A 13406-nucleotide genomic window follows, 5' to 3' on the forward strand; every position below is an offset into this window, starting at 1 on the left:
GTGCTCTGGAATCTTTAGTATTTTTACACCCAACTCCTCCTTGAAACAGGGATGTGGCAGGGCACGTCCACCACCTCACAGCACATGCATTTCTAACGGTGTCACCACAGAGTGTGTGTTGTGCAGGGAGAGCAGAGGGGGCGTTCCAAAGCACCGAGATCCCCAACCTCATATACTATTGGTCTCGTCCAGCGGGAACCCACATTTTGGGTCACCTGGCTGGTGGAACTAGGCCCCTTCTATGGAACCCTTGATTGGATTCGCCGTGTACTGGGCCTCTGGGATCCTCCCAGAACTCTGCTACCCTTTTTCTATATGAGAGAATTTCTTCCACACGTGAAACATTTTCACATGAAGAGCTAGTGAGAGCGATATACCAAGATGGCCTCTACTTGCCCAAATGTGGAGAAGAAGGAATCCCAAGAGCCAGCCCTACCCCTTTACCCTGCCGCTCGCTCTTCCTCACATGCATACCACATTTAGCCTAGAGGTGCGAGAACCCCGACACTCTACTACTGCTCCTTCCTCCAAAACTACATTTCCCAGAAGGCCTGGGGCAGAGCCCCGCTTGCACGCGGTAAGCAATTGCCCAGGGGGGCGGGCCAGCAGGCAGGGGGCGGAGCCAGGGGACACCCGGCTGGTGGCCCGCCAGAGTTGCCCGGAGGTGGGCACAGAGCTGTAGGAGAAAGGTAGGGGCTAAGGCGTGGGGCCCTCAAGTCCACGTGACAATGTAGGCGGGATCGAGCGCCAGGGGCGGGGCCGGACTCCGAGGCCCGAGGTGAGACCCAACGACTGGGGCGTGGCCGAGCAGCAAGAGGGCGGGTCCCGAGGAGGGCCTCAGCTGTTCAGCTAGGCAGCGCCCCGCGCCGCGCCGTGGCAGCCCAACTCCAGCTAGCGTGGAGGGAATCTTCAGCAGCCTCCCTTCACCCCCACTTCTGGGGTCACTGCCGTGAGTGAGCCCAGGGGGAGGACCTGGGGGGGGGGTTGCTGAGGAAGCACACTTCCTGAACTTTCGCTCCCTCTGATGAGAAGGGGTACGAGCCTGAACACCTGGGCCCCTCCTCGAGTGGTGGTTTCCAGAGGGAGGCCGGCCCTTTGACCTCAGTCTGTCCCTCCGGACATTGTAGCTGTAGCGCTGGGGTGGGGGTGGAGTATTCCAAGCTGAAGGCGCAGTCACTCGATCCCCTCTGATCCCGTAGTTGGGGAGGAAAGGGAGATGGGCTGGATCGAGTTGCCTTTGACGTCTCCCCCACCACCCCGGAATTATGTTCGACAAACGACTCGGCTTGGCATGGCCTCCCCCTTTGGTGTCGGGCCGGGCCCTCCCCCTCGGATCCGGCTAAGGGCCGGCAGCCAAGACTAAGGTCTAGTGGCAAGTGGGGAAAGGCTTGGCCACGGCGGACCCCACCTGCCAGCATTAGCCTGTGATTGGCCAGATGACGGAGGCGGCAGATTACAGGGGTCTCTAGCGCTGTTAATACAGGAACCACAGCTCCTCCTCCATAGCCTCTGTACCAGATGCCATTAAAATTGCCCTTTTCCCACACCAAGGAGTCTTTCTGGAGCAAGCAGCAGCACCAGCCCTTCAGAAGATAGGGTTCACTATGCACACATTTCATCTGATGGGGATCCTGTCTCACCCTCTGACCCTCAAAACTCTTTTCCTCTGCTGCATTCAGATAGCCAGTCAGACCTTTATCTCTCATCTCCTAAAAATTATGCTGTGGGGGGTTAAGCTGGGACTTTGGATTTAGGCAACCATGCTACCTAGTAACTTCAAACAAATTCCTTTTCTGTTTGGGCAAGTTTCTTCATCTGTAGAATAGGCACTATAGCTCTGCCTCTTGTTCAGTATTATTGTTAAGGTTAGATGCTGTGGTAGCATTTGGGAAACCAGCACAGGGCCTGCATGGAGTAGGTGTCTAGGACTGTGGGCCCCTGTCCTTCACCAAAAACCTTTGGAATCCTAGAACATTAAGATTCTCAGAACCTATCAGAAAGGGCTTTTGAGGTCATCTTGGTGGCCTCCCTATGCTTCAAGAAATGGGTTGACTTAATACGAAAGGTTTTGGGGTTTGTTTTCTTTTAGGATTGTATTTATTCATGAGAGACACAGAGAGAAGGCAGAGACATAGGACGAGGGAGAAGCAGACTCCTCGCAGGGAGCCTGATGTGGAACTTGATCCCAGAACCCTGGGGTCACGCTCTGAGCTGAAGGCAGACACTCAACTGCTGAGCCACCCCAGGCATCCCAATATAAAAGTTTTGAAGATGAGGGCTTCTCTGTCCTCTTCAGATATAGACCCTTTCCCCTTATTCCCTCAGTGCCCAGAATGGGGCCTTGGTTGTCCTGAATGAATGAACATTAATGTACAGCAAGTCTGGCCTGGGCCACCTAAGGCCTTCTTTGGGTTCTGCTTAGCTTGAGGGCATCAGCTAAATGCTACTGTGTGCATTCTCTTGCAGCAGGGCTTTTCTGACCTGTACTTACAGGTAGGGGAAGCCATAGTAGGGTGGGGGAGTTTTGAAAGCTAAATTGTGTGGAATGAGAGGTAAAGAGTGAGAGGCTCTTCCAGACCAGTTGTAACTGACCAGCTTGGAAATTTGAGAGGAAGGAGCACAGAGAATGAGGCCCTGAGATAATATCTCCCTGGAGGAGGGAGACAATGTAGTGGGCTGTATATTGACATCTGGGATCACAATTCTGTTCTGCATGGGAGAGGTGGGGGAGGTGAGGACCCTGTGCTGTTCTGGCATCTCCTTGGAAGTAGCTAAGGACTTAGAGACAGACACTGGCATCTGAGAGGAGGCTAATTACTGTTTGCCAGTCTCCCTCTCTCTTTCCTCCCAGCTGGAACAAATGGGCAGCTGGCTGGCTGGCAGTGTGTATGTCTGTGTGTGCATCTGGCTGGTGCTATTTCTTTGTTGAACTCTGCTGTAAGGGCAGAGATAGGGTCAGTGGCCTTGGGCAGTAGATTGGGACACACCCTGCCACCCCCTTCCCCAAAGTCTATGGGTTTTTTTGCAGTCATATGTTTAACATACAATATATGAGAGTGTATGTGTGCAGCAGGGAGTGTCCACTCCTTGGAGAGCTGATAGGTGGAGGAGAGACATTGACCCAGTGTGGGTAGGTGAAAGTTCCTAGAGCAGATGGCTGAAGTATTTAGGTTAGGGAAGGAATGAGTTTGGTGGTCATAGGATAGGCCTGGCTGGAAATGGAATCAGAAAGGCAGATGAGACTACATCATGCCTTGACCCTCGATTGTAAAGCTTATACTTCTGAACTTAATTCTGGGCGTCATGAGTAGCTCTCTAACGTAGGGAGATAGAATCTCATAAGTGCTTTAAAAAGATCACCATGGTTGCCATGAGTAAGGCACTGGGGGAAAAGAAGGTAGAAGCAGGGAGGCCTATTGGGGGAAGGACTGCAATGATACTTGGGAGAAATGACAGTGCCCAAAGTAGGGCAGGGGCAGCAGGAGAGAGGGTGAGTATAGACACAAAGCCAGGAGGAAGCTGGCCAACAAATGTGTTGCCAGGGGGAGAGCAGGAAGGTTGGCAGGGAAATGGACTTGGTGATCAATTGCTGAGAACAGGGTGGAGTTTTGACAGCAAAGAGAAGGTAATCTGAGAAGTCACCATGGCCCCTATGCTAGACTTTTTACGCCAGCCCTGATTCAACCCTGCCCCTCTCCAAACCAGGCCCAAGACTAAGTCTGGCTTTGGGTATCTTCTCTAATCTCCAGATTTAACCTGGCTTTTGACTCAAGATTAAATTCCATGCCTGAGGGATCCCTGGGTGGCGCAGCGGTTTGGTGCCTGCCTTTGGCCCAGGGCGCGATCCTGGAGGCCCGGGATCGAATCCCACGTCGGGCTCCCGGTGCATGGAGCCTGCTTCTCCCTCTGCCTGTGTCTCTGCCTCTCTCTCTCTCTCTGTGACTATCGTAAATAAATAAATAAAAAACCTTTAAAAAAAAAAAATTCCATGCCTGAGATGTTCCCCCTTCCTCTCTCCTGTCCCCCCTGCCTGGACAGGAAAACCAGTCTACTGCCCTGCGAATGATCTTAAAGAGCTTCCCTCTCCCACCATGGCTTTCTGCAGATCCCTCCCCTTCTTGCCAGAAATGCCCCCATGTATGATCCAGGGAGGCCTGGCTAATTTTGTGATCCTAGATAGTTCCCTGACCCTGTGTTGGTTGTTCCTCCACCAGGAAAATGGGGATGCATGCCATCTGTCCCTCCCCATTCGGAGTCCTGACTAATTTTGGCAAAAACTGGTGCTCATGAGAAAGAGTGGGTTAGACACAGACAAATGGTCCCGGTAAGGGTCAAGCCTTTATGCCCCAGACCTTACATCCGGTAATATAACCTTCCCAAAGTATACAACTCCTCCTTCTGCTGCAGCAAAGGGAAATACTATGGAATGAGAAAGCTCCGTTCTCCTTCTCTGTTCCCCTTCCAGAATCAGGCAGTCCAAGTTCAGATGAACTTCGTCGAGTGGTCTCACTGCCCACTCTTTCCGTAACTGGGGCTGATGTCCCAGAACCCTCAGGAAAAGAGCCAAGTCTACCCCCGCCGCCGCCCTGGGAGCGACGCAGATCATAGGAGCCCCAAGGCCATCGCCGCCGCAGCTATGTACACCTTCTTGCCTGATAACTTCTCGCCTGCCAAGCCCAAGCCCTCCAAAGAGCTGAAACCTCTACTAGGCTCCGCGGTACTGGGGTTGCTGCTGGTGTTGGCCGCAGTGGTGGCCTGGTGCTACTACAGCGCCTCTCTACGCAAAGCAGAACGCTTGCGCACGGAGCTTCTGGACCTCAACCGAGGCGGCTTCTCCATCCGCAACCAGAAGGGCGAGCAGGTCTTCCGCCTGGCCTTCCGCTCAGGTGCACTGGACCTCGACTCCTGCAGCCGAGAGGGCCCTCTCCTCGGTTGTTCTCGCACAGCCGATGGGCGCCCCCTGCACTTCTTCATCCAGACCGTGAGGCCCAAGGATACTGTCATGTGCTACCGCGTGCGCTGGGAGGAGGCGGCCCCGGGGCGCGCGGTGGAACACGCTATGTTCCTGGGCGATGCAGCGGCGCACTGGTACGGCGGTGCTGAGATGAGGACCCAGCACTGGCCCATCCGCCTGGATGGCCAGCAGGAGCCGCAGCCCTTCGTCACCAGCGATGTCTACTCCTCCGACGCCGCATTTGGAGGCATCCTCGAGCGCTACTGGCTGTCGTCGCGTGCGGCTGCCATCAAGGTCAACGACTCCGTGCCCTTCCACCTGGGCTGGAACAGCACCGAGCGCTCGCTGCGGTTGCAGGCACGCTACCACGACACGCCCTACAAGCCTCCTGCGGGCGGCTCTGCTGCACCAGAGCTCAGCTACCGTGTGTGTGTCGGCTCTGATGTCACTTCCATCCATAAATACATGGTTCGGCGCTATTTCAACAAGCCCTCGAGGGTGCCAGCACCTGAGGCCTTCCGGGACCCCATCTGGTCCACGTGGGTGCTGTATGGGCGTGCCGTGGACCAGGATAAAGTGCAACGTTTTGCCCAGCAGATCCGCCAGCACCGATTCAACAGCAGCCACTTGGAAATAGACGACATGTACACACCGGCCTATGGAGATTTCGACTTTGACGAGGCCAAGTTCCCCAATGCCAGCGACATGTTCCGCCGTCTGCGTGATGCCGGCTTTCGCGTCACGCTCTGGGTTCACCCGTTTGTCAATTACAACTCGTCGTGCTTTGGTGAAGGAGTGGAACGCGAGCTGTTTGTGCGTGAACCCACCGGCCGGCTGCCCGCGCTTGTGCGCTGGTGGAATGGCATCGGCGCGGTGCTGGACTTCACACGCCCGGAGGCTCGGGACTGGTTCCAAGGGCACCTGCGGCGGCTGCGCTCGCGCTATGCCGTGGCCTCCTTCAAGTTTGATGCAGGAGAAGTCAGCTATTTGCCGCGGGACTTCAGCACTTACAGGCCGCTGTCTGACCCCAGCATATGGAGCCGACGCTACACTGAAATGGCGCTGCCCTTCTTCTCTCTGGCGGAGGTCCGCGTGGGCTACCAGTCCCAGAACATCTCGTGCTTCTTCCGCCTAGTGGACCGCGACTCCGTGTGGGGCTACGATCTGGGGCTGCGCTCGCTCATCCCCGCAGTGCTCACCGTCAGCATGCTGGGCTACCCATTCATCCTGCCCGATATGGTGGGTGGCAACGCAGTGTCTGAGCGCACAGCGGGCAGTAGCGACGTGCCCGAGCGTGAGCTCTACGTGCGCTGGCTGGAGGTGGCTGCCTTCATGCCCGCTATGCAGTTCTCAGTCCCGCCCTGGCAATATGATGCCGAAGTGGTGGCCATCGCGCACAAGTTTGCCGCACTGAGGGCCTCGCTGGTAGCGCCGTTATTGCTTGAGCTGGCTGGTGAGGTCACTGACACAGGTGACCCCATCGTGCGCCCCCTTTGGTGGATCGCGCCCGGGGATGAGACGGCACACCGCATTGACTCGCAGTTCCTTATCGGAGACACGCTGCTGGTGGCGCCAGTACTGGAGCCGGGCAAGCAGGAGCGAGACGTCTACCTGCCTGCAGGCAAGTGGCGCAGCTACAAGGGTGAGCTTTTTGACAAAACCCCAGTGCTGCTCACCGATTACCCCGTCGACCTGGACGAGGTCGCCTACTTTATCTGGGCATCCTGACCCAGTCCAGGACCCAGGAACCCCACAGCCCTAACCTCTGTCTTCATGCAGGCCCTTAACCCTCCATCACAACCACACCGTGTAGCCCCAGGAAGTCCCCACCTCTGCACCACCCACTAAGTGGGAGCTGACATAAATATGCTCCAGCCAGCTGGGGTAGGGCCAGGTGAGAGGGCACTGAAGCAACTTCCCGATCTAACGCACAATCCTCAAGCCCCTTTTTCCCTCCACACCTACTGTAGTCTGCAGAAACCTCTTCCCTGAGGTGGAAGAGAACTCAGAGGGGAAAAGTCAGCTATCCTCCTGTTACGCATGATTGTGTTTTAAAAGCACAAAAAGAAACCTTACCCTCCGTCCTGGCCTGAATGGCCATCTTTGCCCTTCTGAGGTGGGGACTTGATCCTCAACATCCCAAAATAGCCCCTGCCACACTTATATTCTTGGAACATTCTTGATTCTGGAAGCCAGGGCCAGAGTTCCCAGTATTGGCCTGAAGTGTGGCTGACCTGGTCCTACCCCAGCTGGGGAGATGGGTTGGAGGTGTCTGGCCAACAGACTGAGAGGAGGGAGGAGGTCCCATCCCAGAGGACAGGATGACTGAGCAGAGTGCGGAGCCATCACTGCTGTCCCTTATTTGTGAAGAGACTCCTAAGACTGCCCTTACATCTAGGTAAACACATGTGCTCAGCCCCGGCCAGGGCCATGGCCTCATGGGCAAGGACTTGCGAGGCCACGCAGGCCAGACTTGATGCCTTAACTCAAGAATCTGTGTGTGTGTGTGTGTGTGTGTGTGTGTGAGAGAGAGAGAGAGAGAGAGAGAGAGAGAGAGAGAGAGACTGAGAGAGAAAGAGACAGAGAGAGAGAGGCACCATGTGTCCCTGAATCCATGGAATGAACACAACACTCCTGAAGCTGGCGAAGCCTAGAAAGAGGGGCAGGGAGCAAATTGGAGGTTTTGATCGTTGAGCTGGCCCCTCCTGGTTGATGTCCCTAGTACACTAGTAGGAAATAAACAGCCCTTTCATGATTTCTCAGCTGCTTCGCTTCCTGCATACATGGCAGGGGTGTGGCCTAAAAGGGAGAGATATTCTTACTCTGGTGGTGGCGTGCTTCTGCATGCGAACCCCATGTGCACATCAACACCTGTAAATAGACAGGGTAAGGTCTTTCATTTCAGCCATTTTCTCTTTCTAAGAAGAGCAACCTCAGCCAGAGTGAATTTTCTCTGACCTTGTAGCTGAGTCGAGGAAGCAGTGGCTTGCCTGAATGGGGAGGTGGGAAACAGGGCACGGCTCAGCTTCCCTCAACCCCTGAAGAATGTATCCTTTGGCCCACTCCTCCACCCCCTCTGTTTTAACCCTGTGTGAAGAATGCCTAATGAGTTCGGGGGCACTCATGGATGTCCGTCCTGAATGCTTATTCTACCACTTGTCTACAAGCTGTGTGATTTTAAGTGAGCCACTTAATCTTGAGCCTCAGTTTCCTCATGTGTAAAACAGTGATGATAATGCCTACCTCCCAGGTTGTTGCGGGAATTATAAGCACAGATGTATGTAAAGTGCCTGGCACAAGTAGGTGCTCAATAAAAGGTAGTTATTATACCATGACACAGTTTCTTGGGTTTTTTTTTTTTATACAAAAATAACGAGGATTTTTCCGGGCCCTAGCTCCCAGCTTCCTCTGGACCTACCTGTGACACACAGAGCACCCAGTTGAGCTCCAAGTTTGTGACCCAGAGGACACTGTAGTCCAGGAAAAAGGCAAGAGGAGAGAGATCTGAAAATGGGATGTCAGGAGCTGAGATTCCTGGGTCCTCAGGAGATGGGGAGTAAATTAATTAGCTTCCTTCTTTTTCTCAAGAACATCCACCAATCAGTACTCAATGAACTTCCTGGGGCCCTGGCACCCACCTGTAGGCTGGGGAGTGACTGTAGAGGCAGAAGACCCAGCCTGAATCCTAGAAGTTTCCCTAAGTGGCTGGAGAACATGATTCACACTTGAATGGCCCTCCTGCTTTCTGTACAGTCTAAAGCCAGTTTAACCAACCTCTTGAGCCTTGGTTTCTTCATCTTTATTATTTTTTTTTTTTTTGAGAGTGAGAAAGAGAGAGAATAGGGGAGGGGCAGAGAGAGAATCTTAAGCAGGCTCCATGGCCAGCACAGATCCCAATGCGGGGCTCCATTTCAAGACCCTAAAATTGTGATTTGAGCCAAAATCAAGAGTCAGATGCTCAACTGACTGAGGCAGCTAGCCACCCCAGTTTCTTCATCTTTTGAATGGAATTTCTAGGATTCATTGAGATGTGCCTGTAAAGCACTTAGATAAAAATTGGCAAGGAGTAAGTCCTCAATAAATGGTAACTCCTATCAACTCTTATTTTAGACAAGGGATGCTAAACAAGAAACAAAGAGAATCTCCACCTAGAACCTGTGCTGTGCAATGTGGTAGTTACTACTCACATGTGGCTTCTTAAATTTAATTTTAAAATGAATTAGGGCAGCCTGGGTGGCTCAGCGGTTTAGTACCACCTTCAGCCCAGGGTATGGTCCTGGAGACCCGGGATCGAGTCCCACGTCAGGCTCCCTGCATGGAATGGAGCCTGCTTCTCCCTCTGCCTGTGTCTGTGCCTCTCTCTCTGTATGTGTCTCTCATGAATAAATAAAATCCTTAAAAAAATTTTTGTGAATGAATTAATGAAATAAAATGTAAAATACAGTTCTTCAGGCACACTAGCTATATTTCAAGTGTTCAAAAGCCATATGTGACCAGTGGGCAGGGCAGATCATAGTTGCAGAAGGTTCTAGTGGACAGCCCAAGATGGAGCAGTGTGTGCTAAGATGGCATGGGAAGGGATAAAGCCATCTGGCATGGGGGAGGCGGCATATACCCTTCCAAAGGGCATTAAGGGTCGGCAGCAGTGTCTTACAGCCTAGATGGGGGAGGAGGCAGACCATACCCACTGAGCACTCACTGTATGCTGGGACAGGGCCAAAGAGAAGAGTGCTCTTTTCTTGCCAATTCCAGCAAACTGGCCCTTGGCTTGTGGTCTGGTTTCTAGTTAGGCTTCTGCCATTCTCGTTAATCACAAAAGCACAGATGAACAAACTGAAGCACTGAGAGAGGAGGGTATTGGCAGAAGATTAGTAACCAAGAATAGACTGGAACCTCATGTTCTGCATCCAGACACCTAGAATTTCCTACCCAGTATTGTCCTACCTTTCAAAGGCACAGCCCATCCCTAGCCTATATACCACCAAAGATGGGGAGCCAGCTGAAATGTGTATCTCTGAAGCTGCCACCCAGTGGTTCTGGGTCAAGAAGTGGGGGGGGGGGACTTGAATGGCAGAAGCCAGGAGAAAGAGCTGGATTTTGGGAGATAGGGGAAGGTGAAGAACTGGGCTAGAAGCTACCTCTCCCCTATTCTGGCCTCTTCCAGACTTATCCAGCACCCCATCCCTGCCCCATCCTCTTGTGCATTCCAAATTTATGTCTCTCCACACATCTGGATGGAGGGGGATGTTTCTACTTCATGGGACTTCCAGCACCCTTGTATGGCCAGAATTCCTCATTTGTCTCCCCTGTAGTCCTGGGTTTTGTTGGTGGGGACTGATATGCAGGAATGAGGAACTCCTCCAGAGGTAATGGAGAGAGGGCCAGAGTGGCCACTGCAGGAAATCTGGAACTGGGGCCCAGTGCTCCCATTCTGTGACCCTGTGTACCCTGAGAGTCTGCCTTAGCCTCCCTTCTAAAACCACATGAATCAGCTGAACCCTAACCAAACCCTCTAAACCCAAGATGTAAGTTTTCTGAGGGTCTTTGCCCTGTTCCCCAAGGTTTGGGTCAAGTGTCCCTCATCCCAGTTGGCTGCAGAGCAAGCCTTCTGCTGGCTCGCCTCACCAGGTTTCTGGTCATGTCTCCCCTCCTCAGGTCCAAGGCCAATGCTGACCTCTCCAGTCCCTTATTAATGCTAGCCTGTACCACTGCAGTGGCCTCCTAACTTTTTCCATTCTTGAACCCTTCAACCTAATCCATATAGCAGCTAAGGAAATCTTTCTGAAATCCAATCAAATCACTTAGAAAAATATCCAAGCTCTGATGTTCAAGGCCTCTAGTATCTGAATACTTCTCATGCCTCTGTTTCTGTTTTATTCACACACACATACTTATGAACATAGTTTGAAAAGCATTTGAAGAAATACTACCTTCTGTTCTGAGAACAGCTGCACAGCATATCCCTGCAAGGGGAGGTCTGCCTGGACCCAGCCTTGAAGAAAACCCACAGTGCTAACTGGGTGATTTCCTTTCCTGTCTTTGTCCAACTCAGTGGGGCTTCTGCAGACACCCTCCCTTCTCTGGCACACACCCCAGCTCCCAAGGAACAACCTGGTTTTTATCTTAAGGCTAGCTAGTCATTTACTTCATAACCAAGGATCTTCCCAGCAGCTTGAGGGAAAGGGAGAGTCCTTTTTTTTTTTCAGTGTACTTTACCATTTTAAGGGAACACAGGGGAAAACAAAGGCTGACCTCTTTTTTTTTTAAATATATATATTGAGATATAACTGACATAACATTATATTAATTTCAGGTGTACAATGTAAGATTCAATATTTCTATGTATTGCAAAATGATCAACATAGTAAGTTCAGTTAACATGTCACCATGCAGGATCCCTGGGTGGCGCAGCGGTTTGGCGCCTGCCTTTGGCCCAGGGTGTGATCCTGGAGACCCGGGATCGAATCCCACGTCGGGCTCCCGGTGCATGGAGCCTGCTTCTCCCTCTGCCTATGTCTCTGCCCCTCTCTCTCTCTGTGACTATCATAAATAAATAAAAATTTAAAAAAAAACAAAAAAAAACATGTCACCATGCATAGTTACCAAAAAAATATTTTTCTTGCAATGAGAACATTCCAGATCTACTCTCCTAGCTACCTTCAGATATGCAGTACAGTTTTATTAACAATAGTCACCATGCTGTACATTACATCCCCATGACTTACTAATTTTATAGCTGGAAATTTGTACCTTTTGACTCCTTTACCCATTAAGGGAGGGGAGAATTCATGACCTTAATTAAGTGGCAAGCCCTGAAGTTGGCTAGGGTTGGGCGAGGAATGGGAAAAGACAGAGAGGAGGTCCCGTCCTTGGGAGTCTCCAGTCTAAAGAACAGGAAGATTGTGCCTCTGTATTCTGTGTCCTTATGCTGTTTTTCCCTCCCAAGCCCCCCTTTTCCTTCCTCAAGGAGTCCAATTGAAAACTTCCTATTACATAATCCTGAGCAGGAGGTGGGCTGGGAGGGTAAGGGGTAGAGGAAGGCACAGAGCAGTCTCACTGGGCACCTACAGCACAGCCTCAAGGGGACAGCAGGGGGTGCTGGCACAGCCCTCCTCTAGAAAAGGGACAGGTTGGGCCACAGTCTGGACCAATGGAAATGTAAGCCTCTGCTCCCCAAACATGGGAGCCCCACTTGGGGTCTCATATGAGACCCCAAAAGTATTTTAATTGAAATTCTATCCTACCACCAAAACTACCATTATAAATTCATTCCTTTTGGGTCTTCAACTCAGCAAAGTGCCTACCATGTGGGTATAAGGCATCACATCTGGGAGTCAAGAGGGCATTTTAGTTTTCCAGGGCCCCCTCTGGCAGGGGTAAATCTGTTAAATGCTTCTTCACCCTGTGGTGGTGGAGGCAGTACTGGGGTAGACAGGTGGAGTTCCAGGTATAGGGACAGGGGAGCCTCTTCAGGTATAGGTGGGGAAACAGGATAATATTTATAGGGTGGGTGGTTATTAGGGAAGGCTTCCAGGAGAACATGCTCTGGAGCTTGGAGGGCCTCAGATTGAAGGGGAAATTGTGGTCTCAGTCCCATATCTCTGGATGAGCTGGCCAGAAGCAAAATGGGGATGATGACAAAGCCTACTTGCCTGCCACGTCCCAATCTCAGTTCCACTCTCTGGCCTCATTCACCTCCTGTCACATGCCCTGGTTCCACCCTGCTGTCAATTCTCCCTGCCAAAAGTGGATGAATACAATTTATGGGGCTCCCCTCACCAAAGTGTTTCAGTGGAAAACTCTGTAAGGCCCAGAGGAATGACTTCAAAGCCATATACATGGTATTCTAAAGCACTTCCCTTGGGCACTTCATCCTCAAAGCACCTCACATATGGATAACTGCCAGGGCCATCTACCTTCTTAAGCCTCAATTTCCCCAGCTATAAAAATGAGCAGCAAAATTAGGTCATTTTCCAGGTCCCTTCCAACTCGGATGTATAAGGTTTTAGCATCTTGAACTTCAACAGCCTCCCATGCTGAGAGCACGAGGCTGGCCAACCCTTGTTAGGAGGCAGCTAGTCTGTGGTTTGGCACCACTGCCCAGCCAGCATTTATTAAATCAGTGGGATGTGGTCCCTGCTGGCCTGGAAAGAGAACATTAAGCTCCAAAAACTTCCTGCAGCAGGCCTCCTTCAGAGAGCACTGCTCAGAGGGTTGAGGAACAAAACTACTCAGGTCCTTGGCAGTGCTCCAAGATCCTGTTCGCTAGTATTTTTGCCCTGTCTGCACAGAGAGCCAGTGACTGAAAACATCTGGAAGCCTGGCTAAAGACCTGGGTGACTGCTCTTTCCTTCAGAGGTGGCTGTTCACAACCTTGGAAATCCAAATTGACCTTTACCAATGCCCCTTCCCATCCAACCTTCTGCACTTCAATGGGCAAGAACCCTTTAAT

At 51.9% G+C, this 13406-nt stretch overlaps 1 protein-coding gene across 4 annotated transcripts; it reads left to right on the forward strand.

The window, feature by feature from the left end:
* The first annotated feature begins 647 nt into the window (after positions 1-647).
* MYORG (myogenesis regulating glycosidase (putative)) lies at positions 648-8289 on the forward strand. Of its 4 annotated transcripts, none has more exons than XM_055301398.1 (2): positions 648-689; positions 4466-8289. In XM_055301398.1, exon 2 carries the CDS (start codon positions 4538-4540, stop codon positions 6680-6682), a length of 2145 nt encoding a protein of 714 aa, XP_055157373.1. In that variant the 5' UTR covers positions 648-689; positions 4466-4537; the 3' UTR covers positions 6683-8289. The 4 variants fall into 4 exon arrangements, with proteins under 4 accessions (XP_055157373.1, XP_055157372.1, XP_055157371.1 ...); XM_055301397.1 differs by having other exon boundaries at positions 658-778; XM_055301396.1 differs by lacking the exon at positions 648-689 and adding an exon at positions 859-949.
* The last annotated feature ends 5117 nt before the right edge of the window (positions 8290-13406 follow it).

The sequence above is a fragment of the Nyctereutes procyonoides genome, unplaced genomic scaffold (genome assembly GCF_905146905.1).
Source record: "Nyctereutes procyonoides isolate TBG_1078 unplaced genomic scaffold, NYPRO_anot_genome, whole genome shotgun sequence".
Lineage (NCBI taxonomy): Eukaryota > Metazoa > Chordata > Mammalia > Carnivora > Canidae > Nyctereutes > Nyctereutes procyonoides.